The sequence below is a fragment of the Lytechinus pictus genome, chromosome 10 (genome assembly GCF_037042905.1).
Source record: "Lytechinus pictus isolate F3 Inbred chromosome 10, Lp3.0, whole genome shotgun sequence".
NCBI classification, from domain to species: Eukaryota; Metazoa; Echinodermata; class Echinoidea; order Temnopleuroida; family Toxopneustidae; genus Lytechinus; species Lytechinus pictus.
In genome coordinates, this window is record NC_087254.1 from 18,352,583 (window position 1) to 18,372,492 (window position 19,910).

Here is a 19,910-nt window from a genome sequence, read left to right on the forward strand (position 1 = left end):
TTTTTGCTTCATTTGCAACTTTTCAGAAATAAGCATTCATTTTGCTCAGTAAGCCCTGGTCAACAACACAGATCCATGTAACTCAAACCATACTGAGGCCATCAAAAGTCTTAGCTGCATTTCAAAGTAGGGATCATTCTCAGCATCTTTTTCATTTTCACACTTCCATTTTAACCACTGGGAATTTAAGAGAGCCATTGTGAATAATGCCAACTACTAACCATGCTTATAGACACAGCTTTCTGTTAACGTACCCAAATCTTTGTTTTTTCAGATGATACCAACTGAAAGTAATGCAAGGTTCACGACCCTCCACAAATTAGGGAACACCCTTCCAAAATAACAATATAACGGTTAGCAGCTAATAGATTGCTATTGATTGAAAGTGGGTAGGAAGTTCTGCACTGATATTGCTGAATAAGATACTAGACAGATATACTGATCATGAAAATGTCAGTGCACTCTGGTACTTCCTCCTTCCCTATCCTGTCCAACAATACACAAAAAGTGCATGATTCATGAACTGGAAAATCTATACAAAACCTTTGCAATACAGTGTGCCATACATGTAGACCATACACCATGTTTTTTATTGTCTATGAACATTATGTGTGTTGAAAAATCAAAGAATATTGACAACCACTAAGGGCTATCATGTACAAATATTACCCAAAGTGTTGCAATACTGTCTAAGTCGCAAACCTCAAAGAAAGAATCAAATTTTTTACGTTTTCAATCATTGTTCAAACCAAAAATCTGGATCAAACTGTTATCAAAATCCTCTAAGCAATCTCCACAGCAGGGAATGAGATTAATATACAAATGCCACAAATCATTTCGTCGTCCTTTCTTCATCAAACAACATTTGAAATAACCCTGTAATAATACCTATATGCATGTATGTGAGATATTTTACTACTCTGTGGGCCTGTGCAGTAATATCATATTGATATCTTTGTTTGTATAAATAAACTGTTCCCTTGATAATTGTACATCTTTGCCCTTAAATTGATTGATGTTAGATAAAGAAAATATGAACTCCTTAGGGTCTTCGCAAGCAAAGCCAAGAGTTTGCCATTGATATCATAAACTCAGGAACTCGGGTTAATGTAAAAATTCAACATAAGCAGCTCATGAATGTTTAATTTGTAATAAAATATTACAAATTAAATATTTTACATTCAATCTAGGAGAGGGGGCATCAAAATATATCTTTTAAAACATCACACATTAAAAGGTGATCAATATATACCTGTATATGCAGGATTGAGCACCAATTTTTTTTTCTCCAAAGATTTGTACAATGTAAGAGCATCACTGTACCACACTCACAAGACTTCTTGCCGGTGTTCAAAGATTAAAAGTAAACTAAACTTCTTCTATCAGCATCTTTTCAGTGTATTGACAAATGCAGTTTTCATGCTGTCATGGTGGTAGTGCTTACGAATCAATGCATATATAAAAGAGTTGTACAATACAGTCAGAAAGGTTTGAGCAAAGCATGGGAGGGGCAAACTATGGTTGATTATTAACAAAGAATGCTTTACCACATTAAGTTTTAATCTATAAACCCTTTCCAGTGCCACTGACTGATTACACAATAGTGATGCTGGAATATTCTGATTGAACGATTGAGGGGGGGGGGGGGCAAGTTGTTATTAATATGATAATTTGCCCCTCCAATATTCTGTCTGATCAGGGGAGTGTTTCAAAGAAAGCTTTGTTAGTGATTTTCACTGACTAAGTTGATCTCAGCCAATCAGATACAAGGATTTGCATTAGCTTATTACAATATTAAATGAAAATTACCAACTATTTTGTGTCATGAAACACTCCCAAACATCCAGGTACCGCAACTACACCTATGAAGGTTCACAAGGAATGATTCCTTCTTTCTGTGGATCCCGAGTGCTCCTGACAAACATGGTTTCCAAAATTCACTGGTGTGGTGGCTGTGAAGAGCAAATTTATTTCCACTAGTCTTTCCACTATTTCCACTAGAGTGTGCACATCATGTATTGACAAACACAGTTCAACAAAATTGTCTACCAGGAGCTCAAATTACACGCATGCCGACTTGAGAGAAATTAATCTTTCTTTTTGTGTCCTTTGAGAAGATTGACGAATACCTCAAGAAACATAGCATACCATGAGGCTAGGATTCCATAGTACATCAGACCAGGAAGGAGAGCAATAAACAGAGCTGATGAGAAAGAGAAGACAATGATACATAAAAGGACATTAGCAACACTTCCCCCCTTCATTATCATTTTATTGAATGGCAATTTGATTTTAAATACATGTCTTTTTTGTAGTTTGTATTCACGCAGTTAACCATTTTATCACGTTTCTATGTGTATTTTTTTTAACCTTGTGCAATCGCTTGTAAGACAACCTTCGGCTGCAAGGTATGACGTTTAATGTATCGAGAAAGACCAAGACAATTACTCAATATTCATCTACGAGAGTAGAAATTGCTATTATGACACATATATGTGGATAAAAAGATCACTTTTGTCTTCAGAATGTTTTTTTTTCTGTTTGAGTAAAAGTTAGAGTCCGGACGTGTGACTTAGCTTTAGTCTAAAAAAACATTTATATAATATTTTCACTATACTCACTTGATAAATATGCTAGGAAGAGGCCTGGGATGGAATTGCCTACGAATGCAATGGTTAGAAGTATCAATGAGGCTCCAAAAAAATACTGTATAAAAACAAACAACAAGAATAAATTGAAGATAAAGTTTAAAGACAGGAATAGGAACAAACAATAGCAAAAGTTTTCAAAGATGCCAAACATTTAAAAGTACTAGCTCTTTAATATCTTGTGCTCTCTCTCTCTCTTGTTTTGTAATCTGTGGCATTGGTCAATTCATTCCAAATCAATTTCATTCAAATTTTGATGAAACAATATCATGTTTCCATGCTACATTTCTGACCAGAGTTTTCTTCTTACCAATACTACGTTTATAAGTATTTTTAATACAAAACTTATAAGGATACAAGATGAAAATTCATTGCTTTATCACAAGTCAAAATTTTCTCTTTCATACTCACATATTTTGGCTTCTTTTCTCTTAGGTTTAGAATCCATCTCACAGTGGATGTGGTCATATTCTGTATGTTAAGCAGAGTACTGCAACATTTTTCATATCTCCTCTGATTGTATTCTGACCTAAAAGTAATCAAAAGATAAAAGTATATCTTAATCAATTCAACTCAATTCAATTCAATTTATTTACATTCTCAATCACTGAGTGATCATCTTATGCCATGATTATTCACATATCAAATACAAATATGAATGTTTTTAAGTATAAATACTATTAATTACATTCCCATCTGATAATGGTCTTATGAAAGCAAGGCAACTTATATTTTGGTGTCCAACAACCTTTCCATTACTGTGTAAAATTCTACACTAAAATATGTATACTTCCATATCAAATTGCCATATATTTCGTGATCTCATCTCAACATTTATGTTTTTCTTCAAGCATATTCAAGTTTATTATCTGTTTTCAAACTTTTATATAACAATGTGTTTTCCAGTCATAGGTTCTGCTATTATCTTTAAATCATTTAAATACCACATTAAGCTTTAAAAACAAATCTTATTATGAAACCTTCTACAGAGGTGAACAAAGTTCAGCTACATTTTTGTTTACAGTGTTAATTGAATTTACTGAACACATATTACAGACCTGCCAACCTCTGAGAATGAAAAACTGTATTTTTGCTCAAAAAAGTGTATTTCATAATAAAATTCTTGGCGCACTCGCTCATCGCGGCGCTCAAGCTGCATGCAAGCTAAAATGCGCACTGCTCTTGCAGATGAAAAAAACAACATCGAAACATGTGTATATCTTCACCCTGGTTTTAACAAAATGATTGAAAAAACAAGGCAAACGCCAAGCGTTGTCTCGCCTGCATATTGCAGTCATGAAGAGACTGCATGTCAAAACTACATGTATGCTATATGACTTAGATGGACCTCTGTTACGAGTTTGGCGATCCCACCTCGAAGCTATAGAAAGTTATTGTGTGTACAACACAGCAGTGCCAGTCATGGAAAGTTCATTGACATTTGACCTTAATCAAATTCGACTCACATTCGAACTTGACCTGCACCTTCAAGAGATGGACGTCTGTTATGAATTTGGCGATCTCACCTCGAAGCTATAGAAAGTTATTGTGTGTACAACACAGCACAGTGCCAGTCATGGAAAGTTCATTGACCTTTGACCTTATTCAAATTCGACTCATATTCAAACTTGACCTGTGCCTTCAGGAGATGGACCTCTGGTATGAATCTGGTGATCCCACCTCGGAGATATAGAAAGTTATTATGTGTACAACACAGCACAGTGCCAGTCATGGAAAGATCATTGACCTTTGACCTTATTCAAATTCGACTCATATTCGAACTTGACCTGTGCCTTCAGGAGATGGACCTCTGGTATGAATTTGGTGATCCCACCTCGAAGATATAGAAAGTTATTATGTGTACAACACAGCACAGTGCCAGTCATGGAAAGTTCATTGACCTTTGACCTTATTCCAATTTGACTCATATTCGAACTTGACCTGTGCCTTCAGGAGATGGACCTCTGTTATGAATTGGGTGATCCCACCTCGAAGCTATAGAAAGTTATTGGGTGTACAAAGTTATTATGTGTACAACACAGCACAGTGCCAGTCATGGAAAGTTCATTGACCTTTGACCTTATTCCAATTCGACTCATATTCGAACTTGACCTGTGCCTTCAGGAGACGGACCTCTGGTATGAATTTGGTGATCCCACCTCGAAGTTATAGAAAGTTATTATGTGTACAACACAGCACAGTGCCAGTCATGGAAAGTTCATTGACCTTTGACCTTATTCCAATTTGACTCATATTCGAACTTGACCTGTGCCTTCAGGAGATGGACCTCTGTTATGAATTTGGTGATCCCACCTCGAAGCTATAGAAAGTTATTGGGTGTACAAAGTTATTATGTGTACAACACAGCACAGTGCCAGTCATGGAAAGTTCATTGACCTTTGACCTTATTCCAATTTGACTCATATTCGAACTTGACCTGTGCCTTCAGGAGATGGACGTCTGTTATGAATTTGGTGATCTCACCTCGAAGCTATAGAAAGTTATTGTGTGTACAACACAGCACAGTGCCAGTCATGGAAAGTTCATTGACCTTTGACCTTATTCAAATTCGACTCATATTCAAACTTGACCTGTGCCTTCAGGAGATGGACCTCTGGTATGAATCTGGTGATCCCACCTCGAAGATATAGAAAGTTATTATGTGTACAACACAGCACAGTGCCAGTCATGGAAAGATCATTGACCTTTGACCTTATTCAAATTCGACTCATATTCGAACTTGACCTGTGCCTTCAGGAGATGGACCTCTGGTATGAATTTGGTGATCCCACCTCGAAGATATAGAAAGTTATTATGTGTACAACACAGCACAGTGCCAGTCATGGAAAGTTCATTGACCTTTGACCTTATTCCAATTTGACTCATATTCGAACTTGACCTGTGCCTTCAGGAGATGGACCTCTGTTATGAATTGGGTGATCCCACCTCGAAGCTATAGAAAGTTATTGGGTGTACAAAGTTATTATGTGTACAACACAGCACAGTGCCAGTCATGGAAAGTTCATTGACCTTTGACCTTATTCCAATTCGACTCATATTCGAACTTGACCTGTGCCTTCAGGAGACGGACCTCTGGTATGAATTTGGTGATCCCACCTCGAAGTTATAGAAAGTTATTATGTGTACAACACAGCACAGTGCCAGTCATGGAAAGTTCATTGACCTTTGACCTTATTCCAATTTGACTCATATTCGAACTTGACCTGTGCCTTCAGGAGATGGACCTCTGTTATGAATTTGGTGATCCCACCTCGAAGCTATAGAAAGTTATTGGGTGTACAAAGTTATTATGTGTACAACACAGCACAGTGCCAGTCATGGAAAGTTCATTGACCTTTGACCTTATTCCAATTTGACTCATATTCGAACTTGACCTGTGCCTTCAGGAGATGGACCTCTGGTATGAATTTGGTGATCCCACCTCGAAGATATAGAAAGTTATTATGTGTACAACACAGCACAGTGCCAGTCATGGAAAGATCATTGACCTTTGACCTTATTCAAATTCGACTCATATTCGAACTTGACCTGTGCCTTCAGGAGATGGACCTCTGGTATGAATTTGGTGATCCCACCTCGAAGATATAGAAAGTTATTATGTGTACAACACAGCACAGTGCCAGTCATGGAAAGTTCATTGACCTTTGACCTTATTCCAATTTGACTCATGTTCGAACTTGACCTGTGCCTTCAGGAGATGGACCTCTGTTATGAATTTGGTGATCCCACCTCGAAGCTATAGAAAGTTATTGGGTGTACAAAGTTATTATGTGTACAACACAGCACAGTGCCAGTCATGGAAAGTTCATTGACCTTTGACCTTATTCCAATTCGACTCATATTCGAACTTGACCTGTGCCTTCAGGAGACGGACCTCTGGTATGAATTTGGTGATCCCACCTCGAAGTTATAGAAAGTTATTATGTGTACAACACAGCACAGTGCCAGTCATGGAAAGTTCATTGACCTTTGACCTTATTCCAATTTGACTCATATTCGAACTTGACATGTGCCTTGACGACGACGACGCCGGAAATAGTGATACCTATGTCTCGTTCCGCTACGCAGGCAAGACAAAAACCAAGTTACCTGAAATTACATTGATCTTATAACAATATTTGTGTACATTTTATGAGATAGAGACATATAGAGATGATTTTTCTCAATAAATCACGATTTTGTAAAAAAAAAATTACAAAAAACGTTTTTAAAGAAAAAATGTACTGCCGTATTTTGGTTGCAAAAACATACTAAATACACCTAAAACGTACTGGTTGGCATGTCTGATATTATACAAAAGAGATCATTGTTGAAAGTTGCTCCAATGAACATATGGTGTAACATTTTGTGCTTATATTCCAAAGAATTTATTAGGTCATGAATATGTAGCCAATGGTTCCTGCATGATCTGCAACATTTTGGGGGTGTTGACTCACATCCTATTGAGCTTTGTTTCTGAGCTTTCTTTTACATGTACATGTACATTAACACAGAATGTCTGAACAACCTCTATGCTGTAGTCACAGCACCGAAACTGACTCCAAACCAATTAATAGTCTTTCTTTGGAAATAACATAATAGCTTTGGTTAATCTTAAGTCAGTTTTGCTGGTGTGACTGTGGTGGGCCATGCCTACCATGCTTGTTTATTGAAGTACTCCTTGAAGACACTCGGTACCAGGAAATCTAGAAGGCACACTGTCATGATGATAAGAGACACGGTGGTGAGGAGAGATGGCTGGATCAACCACATCAAGCTGGAATAATATTGGGGAACAAAGAGAATGATAATAAATAAACCCAGGACTGGGAGATACGTTGTAGTGATGGTGATGATGAAGAATAAACTGAAAATAAAGAATTGGCATCGAGTAGATATTGCATGTGATGGTGACTAGGATGATGATGATGATGAGGGTGGTGATGGTGATGATGATGAGGAGGAGGAGGAGGGTGGTGATGGTGATGATGATGAGGGTGATGATGGTGGTGATGGTGATGATGATGAGGAGGAGGAGGAGGGTGGTGATGGTGATGATGATGAGGGTGATGATGGTGGTGATGGTGATGATGATGAGGAGGAGGAGGAGGGTGGTGATGGTGATGATGATGAGGGTGATGATGGTGGTGATGGTGATGATGATGAGGAGGAGGAGGGTGGTGATGGTGATGAAGATGATGCTCATTATGATGATGAAGGTGGTCATAATGATGATGATGATGCTAGTGATAAATGATGATGATGAATGATGCTGAAGATATTGATGATGATGAGGATGATGGTGATGATGATGGACAATGAAGAAGAATTGGCAACAAGGAAATGTTGATTTTGATGATGACTTGGATGATGATGATGATAATGGTGGAGGTGGTGGTGGTGATGATGATGATAATAATGAAGATGATGCTGCTGCTGATGATGATTATGTTAATGTTGATAATGATGATGATGGTCATGATGATGATGGTGATGATGACAATTGTGGTAATAGTGGTGACAATGACAATGGAAAAATTGTAATAATGAAGAGATAATAATGATGCAGACAGTAAAGATGCAAAATAAAGTTTAGCTTTCTAACTAAATATATTTTCATTTAAAAGATAAGAAGGGCCAGTATTGAGAAGAAAGATAGCGGTATCAAAAGACAGGGCAAATCTAATTAACAACAAAAATATGAAATTTTCTATAGAATCAAATTAATGAAAAATTATAAATTATTCACTACACATTTGCCAAATTTAAAGTTTAATTGAAAGCGCTTGAAAATTCTATACAAAACTTCACAAAAAAAAATATACACAATAAATGCACTAATAATAATAATAATAATAATCTGATTTTAGGTTAAAAAAAATTAATGAACTTTTGGGATTAATTCATAATATGCAAGAGTAAGTCAGTTAGCTCTACACGATAAACAGAATAGGGTGCAATTTTGTATGTTAGCATTGTAGGAGTAAAATAAAGTGGAGCTTACATATAGAATAGAGTGATAGAAGCACACATGATGTAAGGGTAGGAATCTTCTTCCCATCGTAACCAGGAATCAGCTCGCACTATAATATGTTTCCAATCAGCCAGAGAATCCAACACATGGTTAAGATCATTCATCTCCTAAAGACAATAAATGAGGAGAATATCTTTTAAAATCCCACAGAAGTTGACAGAACCATTTTACGATACATTAACAATAATGAAATTACTCTTATGCTATCATTTAAGCTTTGTATTCAGGACTAGGATAATACAATCACACATTCTCACAGAAAAAAACAACAAATCAATAAACTCAAAATGCATGAGATTGACAACATGAATAACCTAGGTTATACAAAAAAAAATTGAGATTAGAGGTGATATGTACTTTGGGTTCTGTTTATGGAAAGAATATAGAATTGAAAAGCTAAGAGTTTAAATAATTGAAATGGGAAGAATATAAATAAATAATTGGAGAAACAAACGAGAGCAGTGATTAAAACGACAACAGAGACGAGGGAAGATAGAAAGAAGAGGGAAAAAGAGTGAATTTAAAAAAAATGTCAAATGCAAATGGGTAGGGATGGACAAAAGAATATTTCTAAAAGAACAGTAGTCTAATTTGCAAAATGGTTTTTGTCCTACATGTAATTAATATTTTTACTCTCAACCTTTTGCTTAAAAAACACATCTACTAATGACTAGCGAGAGGGGGAGGGGGTTCAGTTTGGACAAACTCCCAAATCAGAAGACTTCCACTGTCTCAGGACAGCTAAACTTGGATTCTTGTGTACTTTTCCCACATGTGGAAAGCACTGCACGGTTCATGTAAAGTTGAATGTCAACCATTTTCATCTATTTTCAACAAATCTAACCATTCTTGGATGTAGACATGTATAAATTTACCACCTACACAACAAGGCATGTAAAATTTATTTGTGAGAATCACACACACACTTCTGAATTTGTAAGTTCAGTACCCCAAAACTTCAATATCAGAATAGTTTCAAATTTGTGGTTTCGGGACTTAAACATATTTCTTCAAGATTAATATACCATCATGATATGAAAGAAAAAAAATACAGAAGTAACATTTTCCTTGTAAAAATATTTCTGTTTATCAATATTGACTAAAGTCCTAATTTCTCTTTATTTATAATAAATTCGCTGCTGATTCAAAAAAAAATTGCATGCGTGAGGGTCTGAGCTTGAACCCTCGTGCATGCGCATGCAATGTTTTGAAATCGGCAGCGAATTATTTTTACCTGTGAGGAACTCCATGTTTGCTCTAAAATAAATCATCAATTTTGGGAGGATGGATATGGATAGACCAAAAGCTTCGGTCTCTGTTAAGTTGGTTGTTCAGCTGAACTCCGTTGGCTTCACTCACCAAATACAGAGACCAAAGTTCTAGCGCGATCTGTACAGGGGACCCAATGGCCATATGTTTATGTGTATTAAGTTTGGATAAAACAGGGCAGTGAAGTTGCGCGACAGCCGAGGTAAGTCACTGTTTTTGTTCCTTTTAACTTGATTTTCCCCGTTTTTTTGGCAATTAATGCCAAGAGGGAATATTAATTTGCATTTTGGTCGCATTAATTTTCAAAAGTTTGATTCATTAAAGACAAAAATTGAAGAGCCCCGACGGGGGGATTTTGCATTGTAAGTCCCCTAATGGTGGCTGCATGATAGCGAGCCGTCTGTGTATGACTATGAGGAGAAATAAAAAAAATAAAAAAATGTTAAAAAACTCCTCGAAACAGACGGCTGCCAGCTGTCTAGGATATGGAGCAAAATTAGGGTGTAAAGTAAGAGATTATGCTTTTATTCTTTTTGGATGCCTTTTCTTCGTATAATTTTTACAATAAATATCACTCATCCTACGAACGAGGTTATAATATAACCTCGTTCTCGGCTGTATACCTCTCTATTGTTAAAATATACATTGGTCATTTTCCCCCCATCTGTTGCCCAAAGCATCGCGAATCAGTTCATACTTGAACTGATCCGTTGATGTAAACTGTTATTTTGACAGATATGACTTTAAATTAATAAATATGATATAAAAAATGAATAAAAACTCACCGATTTCTCAACGTGAACCTCATCCAACTGCCTCCATTACGTCTATTGTGTTCGACAGTGACAAATCGAAAAAGAAAAAAGAACTCACGAAACCATAGAGGCTCATCAACCCGTTTGGACCACTGACCATTGATGTTTCGACGAAACTTTGCTTGTAATGAATTCTGGTAAGGAAGTCTTGATAGCCTCAATCAAGACAAATTTGCAATTTTGTTTCATGTTTATACAAAGTCAAAAGTGATACTAGTAGTTGTGAAAGTGGAATGAAATAAGACATTTTTGTATGAAATAAAAAAAAATTAAGGAGAAATTCAGTTGTTTCGATTTTGTTAATTTTCTGTTATGGGACTCTTGATGAAAAAGCCCCTTATTCTTTTCTAATTAATGAACCTGACGATAGAAATACTTTTCACAAAGTTAGGCATTAATTTCCAAATTATTATGTAACAGAAATTCAGAATAACAAACTTTACTGTGGGTCTAATCAGGGGAGAATCCAGGATTTTCCAAAGGGGGAGGGGGTGGTTTCTTTTACAGAAAAAAATAACAAGCTCCCCCCCCCCCCCCCGTGAAGGAGATTTATGTAACGAATAATTTCACAATTATGATTTGATTTTGATTTATTTGATTTAGTTATTTATTTATTATGATAACAGCTCCTCGCTATACAGTATGAAGTTTCAAGTTTGTTTTCATTGATTTAAAATCCTAACCTAAAGGATTTTCATTAAGAAATAAATAAAATAAAAAATCACTTACCACAAAGGCCTATTTAGGGGTAGATCACAATTTTCAAGGGGAGGGCGGGAAAGTTTCAAGTTAATTTAATTGATTTCAAATCCAAACATAAAGGATTACAATCAAATGAAATTAACAGTACAAATTATCAAACAAAATGGATGCAAAATAAATGTGTTCTATGGCTTTCGAGGGGGTGGGCACGAGCCTGATGTGCTCCCCATCCTGGATAAATAAAAGAAACTCATTAAAAAGAATTGGAACGTAATTATGTTCTGTTTTATCACTTTGTCTTGAGTTTCTTGCCCCTTCCATTCTTTTCACATTTCAGCCTTTACCCATATTAATTTCAGGATGGTACAAAATGTTGGCTTACAAAAGTGATATGATGATGAATATTCCATAATAATATGAAAAATGATAGAAAACCAAAATAATAATATTAATAATTAACCCTTACAATGATAGTACTCAATAAAAGAGAGGCATCGGGGATCGAGAAAAGAAGCAATAACCCCCCCCCCCAAAAAAAAAAAGGCATCATATTTCCTTTCAGCATACGACAAGATACAGTTCATTATAGAATAAACTAAGCTGATGGCGCTAAAATTATTCTGATGTATAAAATAATAAAAATAAAATATTGTGTGTCAGGGGAGAAAGAGACTACTATCGCTGGATCTTGGATTTCCGAAATAGAAGCATCACCGGAAACAGGTATCTGTGGTGAGAAGCATTTTTATACAGCTTTGTAGAGGACATTGGTGTGGTCGCTTCCGTTAGCTTTCTTTAATTGAGCACAAGAGGGCGCGTTACATCCTCTACGTAGAAGTCTATGCGCTGCTGAGGATCATGACAAATTTCATCATACATTCTGACGATTTACCGAAGAGTCCTCGAATAATTGACAAGATATAGTTGAGTCCAAGATAAATTCCAGCAACAACGGAAGGAAGATCAACGTTTGGTTCGGGGGGAAAGACTGGTAAGTCAAACTCTCTTACTTTTACATTTTTTATCACAAATTTTGTCTATGAGTACGCCTCACATACCTCTAGTCCCATCCCCTACCTTTTGCTGTTTGGCAAATGGTCGGGGATGACGAGTGATAAATATGCACTTTTTCTTTTTTTGAGGGTCGTTGTTGTTGTTCGTTGTGGGTCGTTTCCACACCCAAATGATCTCCTCGGTATTCTCTCTCTCAGTGTGTTTGTCACAAGGTTGATGACTGATGAGCTGATGAGGGTCCAGTTTAAAGTGCATAATTCATTTTTCCCCTTTTAATTTTTTAATTTGGAGTGGTATTATTAATTTAAATTGGGACCACATTATTTCTACCACATTTTGGACAGGTAATATATTATAAGGTATGTTTGACTTATTAGTAGTAGTATACACGGATGAGTCCTGGGTTAGTTTGGGTAGGTGGAGCGTAGTGTAGCGGTAGTGAAGTGGAGCCTGCATGAACAAAGTTGAGTTTGACTCGGTGAGGTACACTTGCGCTTGACTTGAGTCTTGACGAGATCCGAGACGGCTGCTTTGGCCTTTGCTTGCCCGGACTCAACGCTGCCGGGCGCGGCCCGGACCTTGACGGGCTTGTGAGCTGAGTTGTGTTACTGCGTTCGCACATCGACAGACAGGTCTGGCTCTCATCGACATCGCGCTCAGCAGCGTGATTTGAAGAAAAGTAATAAATCTAATCAACCTACCATCTTCTTTCTGTTAAGTTCTTTTCAAATATAACGTTAAGTAGATTGATTGACCACAAATCGTCTTAGTTTTCACTGTTCACGGTGGCATTTGTTATTTCAAAACATACTTGTATTGCGTTGTCTTGTCGTCTCTTCGATTTTCCTGGGTAATATGGTGAAAAACATGTACAAATACAAAATGAAAAGTCAGATCGCAGCTCCCGCCTGCGCCTGCCTCCCTGCGCTCCCGGACCCCGCGGCCGCATGTTCCCGAGTCGGCCGACCGCGAGCGGAAAGTGATGTATGTATGCTGAGCTAGACTGAGCTGATGCAGCTGCAGTGAGGTTTTCTGTGTGCCATATTTTAAAAGTAATTCCAGATCTGACTTATCCAAGCCCTAGGTAATTATTGGCATTATCGTGATATTGGGAACCACCGTTCACTAGGGTGTCTGAAACCACACTGAAAAGTGTCAGCATAAAACAGGCTGATTTAGGGGGAAATATGGCACATTGTTACGGGGAAGAAGTTCTTCCCTGTAAAAATGTGCTAGAAAAATGTGATCTGAATTGATTATTATAATATTAACTTGTGAATTGTGTTTGGCATGTATGGAAAGAGAAAATTCAGGGGCTTCTTTTGACAGTAAGGAGTTAGGACAAGTTTATATAGGCCCTAATCATTTTAAATAAGGATTTAGACTTTAGAGATAAATTGCAAACCCTTATTTTTGTGTGTGTTGAGATTGCCATTTCCCCATGCGTTTTCTATGGGAAAATGAAATTTCTGTTCTTTATTACCTTTATTACCGGATGTACTGGAAAAATGCAGAAAGCTGCAGCCAAGTTTCCAGGTCTAGCTTTCGTCCAAGTTTAATCTTCTTCCACATGTATAATATGTGTGACAGTGTAATAATAAAGGTAATAAAGGTAATAAATAATAAATTTATAACACTACAGCTCTCGGAAGCTAAAAATTTGGATTTGTGTGTGTCCATTTCTTAACTAGGTACACAGTTTATGGCAGAGAAATGCTGAAATTTGAAAATTGACCTGATTTCATTCTTCTTTTTTGCAGCCAATAATTTGATTTTTTTTCAAAAATGTTACATTTCTGTCAGTCTGAAGGTCATTTCTCTTCAAATATTCACAAAGAAAATGTGATATTTTCTTGAAATAAGAAAAATAATTTTTTTCTCCAGACACCCTACGTTCACTTCATACAGCAGCGCTTTATCTAGACAGCTGGCAGCCGTCTGTTTCGAGGAGTTTTTAACATTTTTTTATTTTTAAAATTTCTCATACACAGACGGCTCGCTATCGTGCTGCCACCATTAGGGGACTTACATGCAAAATCCCCCCGTCGGGCTCTTCAATTTTTGTCTTTAATGAATAAAACTTTTGAAAATTAATGCGACCGAAATGCAAATTAATAGGCCTATTCCCTCTTGGCATTAATTGCCAAAAAACGGGGAAAATCAAGTTAAAAGGAACAAAAACAGTGACTTACCACGGATGTCGCGCAACTTCACTGCCCTGTTTTATATGGCCATTGAGTCCCCTGTACAGATCGCGCTAGAACTTCGGTCTCTGTATTTGGTGAGTGAAGCCAACGGAGTTCAGCTGAACATGCTGAACAACCAACATCTAGTCATAACAGAGACCGCTTTATCTTGCCCCGGGGACCTCGACACGTCTTTAAGTTAATTGTGTTCGGGCTGCCGCAGGCGCAGTACTATCATCCCCATTGAGTGAGCCAACGCAAATCAGTGGAACAACCAAAAAAATACAGAGACTGAAGCTTTTAGTTTTGGTACTGGTGCGCGTACATAGAAATCGACGAGTGGTTCCCGAAACCACGATTTGGCCTAATTATTTAATCTGGATTCGGTGCCAGGTAAAAATGGCAGAGGTAATAATGGCAGAGGTAAAAATGGCAGAGGTAAAAATGGCAGAGGTAAAAATGGCAGAGGCAAAAATGGCAGAGGCAAAAATGGCAGAGGTAAAAATGGCAGAGGTAAAAATGGCAGAGGTAATAATGGCAGAGGTAAAAATGGCAGAGGTAAAAATGGCAGAGGTATAATGACATAGGTAAAAATGGCAGAGGTAAAGATGATAAAGATAGGCTACGTCACAATAATTATTATCCTTGACCGGACTCTTGTCGACGAAATGGGCTATAAGAACTGATTAAATATTATGTTGTTTTTTGTCATTTTAGGTCTATACTTTGTCATTTAGATGACTAAACTCAACCATTTTCTTGCCAAAATGATTTCAATTAGTGACTGATGAAAGGATCTTAAGTTCGTAAGCAGAACAGCGTGTCACATGCAAACCCAACGATTTTTTAAAATGTAAACACCAATGTGTGCAGCCATTAACCCTCCGAAACGAACAAGTTCGGGTTTACTTTGAACTACTTTCATAGTTTAACCTGGATAACAAAAAATAACTGAACATTCTGTAATAAAGGTAATTTTCTTTATTTCCACATCATGATGAATAGATATTCATGTCACTGGCGGATCCATGGGGCACAGCCGGCCCGTGCCCCCCCCCTTGAGATGTACAATTAAAATCTTAGCAAATATGCAGTTCTAACTCAAGTGTGCCCCCTTTTTAAAGCGAGGCCCTTTTCTGCTTGCTAATTATTTTTGTGGACGAATTACCTTAAGTTGTAGGTGGAAAACTTTTTTGCGTGTCATTTTAGGAAAATGTGCCCCCCCCCCCTTTTGGAAAATCCTGGATCCGCCCCTGATTAATGTGATACGTTAAATGGAAATGATACGATTATTGTTCAGTCTTTAGAGCAATACCTCATTGCAGCTATATTCCAAGTGGATGTCAGGTTCCCAAACTAGTGTATGGTAACTGTTACCACATGAATTTTGAAATGTGTAGCGAATTAGGGATTCAAATTTATGGGTGTTTCTTATATAGGTTATAATAGGTGCCATTCTCTGCATGGGGGCTGTTTTGAAGACATAGTTCGCCCTAATGAATGATAAAAATAGCAGAAAATATATTGGTGAAGGTTTGAGAAAAAATCCATAAAAGATCAAGAAAGTTATTAGAAGTTTAAGTTTTAGGGTGTGACGTCATAATATATGGAAAGCTGCCCCATGACATTTTATGCACTACAAAATGGTTCATAATTGTTTTTAAAAAATATGTCAGGGGCGTAAGTGAAATGATTTGTCTCTTGATATATACTGAAGATATACAATAAAAACCATTTTGATTTTTTTTCTAGAAAATTACATTTCATTAGTATTTTTTATACACCAAATATGGGAAAACTGCTCGCAAATGACGTCATCATTAAAATATAAAAGTATAGCTTTTTTAATATTTGATGGATTTCCTAAAACCCTCACCAATATCATTTTATTTTTTTTCTGCTATTCTACAATGAATTTTATGTGAGGTTGAATTTCCTCCTTTAATGAATTAAGTACAATTGCGATCTAGAGTGTGCTTCAAATTTGAATATTAATACAGCGATTTGACATGAGAAGGCTGTCCATGAGAGTCCAGAAAAAATAAGATATTCCAACCAAAAGATTATCAATTTTGTGCAGACGATCTATCTATGATTTTAAAATGTTACCCTTTCCATTATTTTTATTTTCTTAGAACCTTTCTTAGTTAATCTATGTAGGGCTTACATGCGGGGGCTTTTTGATATTTTTTTGCATGGGGTTTTAAAACCATTTTTTAACTCTACCATTATGACCTCTGCCATTTTTACCTCTGCCATTTTTACCTTTGCCATTTTTACCTCTGCCATTATGACCTCTGCCATTTTTACCTCTGCCATTTTTACCTCTGCCATTTTTACCTCTGCCATTTTTACCTCTGCCATTTTTACCTCTGCCATTATTACCTCTGCCATTTTTACACCGAGCCCTGGATTCTGGGTTATCATGCATAGAGCACACACTTTGATATGGCAAGAAAATTTTCATTTTCAATCTCTATTTTTAATTTAAAAAAATGATTTAAATTATTAAGAGCCAGGTTATAATAAGAACGAGATATCGCTCAACTGTTTCACAAAGGCAAGCCGGTTTGGGCGATACAAAGAATGGTCCTTGGAAAGACACCTCCAGTCCAGACATGTGCTACGTATGCATGATCTTCTTTGCACACAATGCACACCGTCGTCATTGAGAGAAAATGCGTTTATGGCAAGCCACACTGACCTTGTCACCTTGAAACATTTTTTGGGGGGTCATTCGATTGCACTCTGATGCATAATCTGGAATGGCGCAAAGTTATTTTTTTAATGGGGGCTGTCATCAATTTCAGGTCGTCTTCCACTGCAAGATCACTCAAAATGGATGTCTTTTTAACTTCTCCGGGAGTAATCTATATACTGTATAGGTCCAAATAATTTTACAATATGTTTTCTTTTATTTTCTCACATTTTCTCTCTCTTTTTCCTACCCCTTTTCCATTTTTTTTTCAACCAAACTTGAAATAACGTGGACGTGGAGAAGGTTTACGGTTCACCATGTGTAATATGAAGAAAGGAAGGAAATACAGGCAAAAAGGCTTAAGCCCCTGAGGCTAACTTAGTCTAGATCGATATCAAGTCAGTACCAACTTACTACTACTACTAGCGTCAGTAGCCGTAGGCCTAACGTTAGAGGCGCTGGTCAGAAAATTGGGTCTGGGTTTGTTGTTTAAGTTAGGCCGACTGTCTCAGTTCTCAAAGACTTCCATTGACAAGTGGATACCACTAGGCCTACAGTTGCAACCAAAGAAACGCTTAAAAAGGATCTCTTTTTAAAGATTGGGCACTTTATACATATGTAATGTAATTAAGGGGTTCAAAAACATTACAATACTGAAAAAAAAGGTATAGGAGGCCTATATTTCACTAGAAAAGCTACATGTTTATGGTCAAATTTGCGAGGTTATAAAAAGGCTAAAATGCTTTATATTGGATGTACTTTTTGCCCCAACACTACGTGTTTAGAGTGCGATTTGAGCGAGGTGTGGGAGGCCGGTTGGGCAGTACTAAACCCAATGTAAGTAAAGGTAAAGTTGATGTCCGTGACAACAATTAAAGTATCGCTGTACTTGTTTGGGGGGGTCAATTCAGGGAACTTGTCAAGGGTACCGCTTTGTTAAGGGTACGGTGTCACACGCCAATAGTTGCTAATGGGTGCATTTTCAGAATATGCAAAATACTATATAGGATGCTTTTGGTCGTGCCTAGTATCCACTCGTCAATGGAAGTGGCCCCCCTCCCCTCCAGGGTTGTGACCCCTCTTGCCCGGCCCTCTTGGATCATTATGCTACCGGTATGATGCTATTTCATCAGATCAACCATTTATTTTAGATAAAGTATGTTGTATTGTATTAGATCATCTAGAGCTAGTTTTTTTTAATGGATAAAATTCTAAAAGCACTTAAATGAAGAAAAAACACTGTATAAATTCCACTTGTGAATAAAAATAAAACTCTCTTGTTTTCATGTTGCTCTTTTACAAGATACCAGTAATGTGTGAAGATGTTAATCTACTCAGTTCCATTGGAACACAGTGTAAGATTGATACTGGATTGTATGCAGATTCTGTAGAATGGTGCCCAACCCCAACTCTGCAGGAATATGTCGTCTGTGGGACATACCAACTTCAAGAAGATTCTAGCACAGTCACGTCTCAGGTAGGCCTATCTATCTATCTGTCTGTCTGTCTGTGACTCTGTCTGTCTGTCTGTCTGTCTGTCTGTCTATCTATCTATCTATCTATCTATCTATCTATCTATCTATCTATCTATCTATCTATCTATCTATCTATCTATCTATCTATCTATCTATCTGTTGGGGCCGAAGTCGGCCGCAACCATTCACTCATCAAGGGCGACAAGAGGACAGATGAGAGAGGGACAGGCAGATGAGTTGTAGTGTTTAATATAAACAGTAGAAAAAACGGAAAAACGGGAAAAACCCCCTAGTATAATAAGGTCCCAGGAATATATGTCTCCTGGTCAGCTGCGCCCATGGTCAGCAGCCATGAACAATCAACAGCCTCTATATCAGCGGCTGGTAAATAACAACTGCAAATCTACAGTCAAAAGCTAATGTGCAGCTTCTAAAATGGTCAACAAGCCGCGACGACTTCGTTTTGAGTTGTGCGCGGGATAATGTCACTGCCCAGCTACCGGGCCTTGCCGAATATATCTCCGCATTTATGACGTCACACTTTAATGCATCAAAATATGATATGCTATAGTGAATATTAATTTAAATCGATATTCATGTGTAATATATATGTGCATATTTATATTCATGCATCTATGTCCAACAATTGTATCATAATACATGTTTTTTAAAATAATAAAGGGGAGGACTATTTTTCCTCGGCGGGATGACACTAGACCCACGTGACCCAAAAGTGATTAGGTTTCGCGGTCTGTGATACAATTTAACCACACCCGAATTGGTCGTAGGGTGGTCAAAAATAGATAAATCAAACAAAAAAATTAATAAATTAGTTTGGTCACTACATTAAATCCCCCCGTAGTAAGCAAGTCATTAAAAAAAATCACTTGTTTACGATAATTATACAATACTATCACTACATATAATGCCAAAATGCAAACTATTTCGCAATCAATGTATCTTATAAAGCCACTTAATTACTGACTGCGGCTATATAACGTTTGGGGAAATGGACCTTCCTCCCAGATCTGGTTTGACGGACCGAGGAGCTGGGGGTGGTGACTACTTC

General features: G+C 37.2%; 2 protein-coding genes across 6 annotated transcripts in view; one reads left to right on the forward strand and one right to left on the reverse strand.

The window, feature by feature from the left end:
• On the reverse strand, positions 1–13,339 carry LOC129269205 (ADP-ribosylation factor-like protein 6-interacting protein 1). The gene is made up of 6 exons (XM_054906673.2): positions 13,184–13,339; positions 8,653–8,789; positions 7,306–7,425; positions 3,060–3,177; positions 2,622–2,706; positions 1–2,203 (listed from the first exon to the last, which is right to left on the reverse strand). Exons 1-6 carry the CDS (start codon positions 13,184–13,186, stop codon positions 2,088–2,090), a joined length of 579 nt encoding a protein of 192 aa, XP_054762648.2. The 5' UTR covers positions 13,187–13,339; the 3' UTR covers positions 1–2,087.
• The window catches only part of LOC129269206 (diphthine methyltransferase-like), a 22,782-nt gene continuing 15,943 nt past the window's right edge, over positions 13,072–19,910 (forward strand). Inside the window, exons 1-2 of one of the 5 annotated variants that reach the window (XM_064105488.1) lie at positions 13,072–13,161; positions 18,670–18,843. In XM_064105488.1, coding sequence (XP_063961558.1) covers positions 18,679–18,843 — 165 coding nt within the window. In that variant the 5' untranslated portion in view covers positions 13,072–13,161; positions 18,670–18,678. Of the gene's footprint in view, positions 13,162–13,351; positions 13,567–18,669; positions 18,844–19,910 lie in introns of those variants that run through there. The other 4 variants (XM_064105487.1, XR_010294835.1, XR_010294836.1 and 1 more) reach the window with 4 other exon arrangements.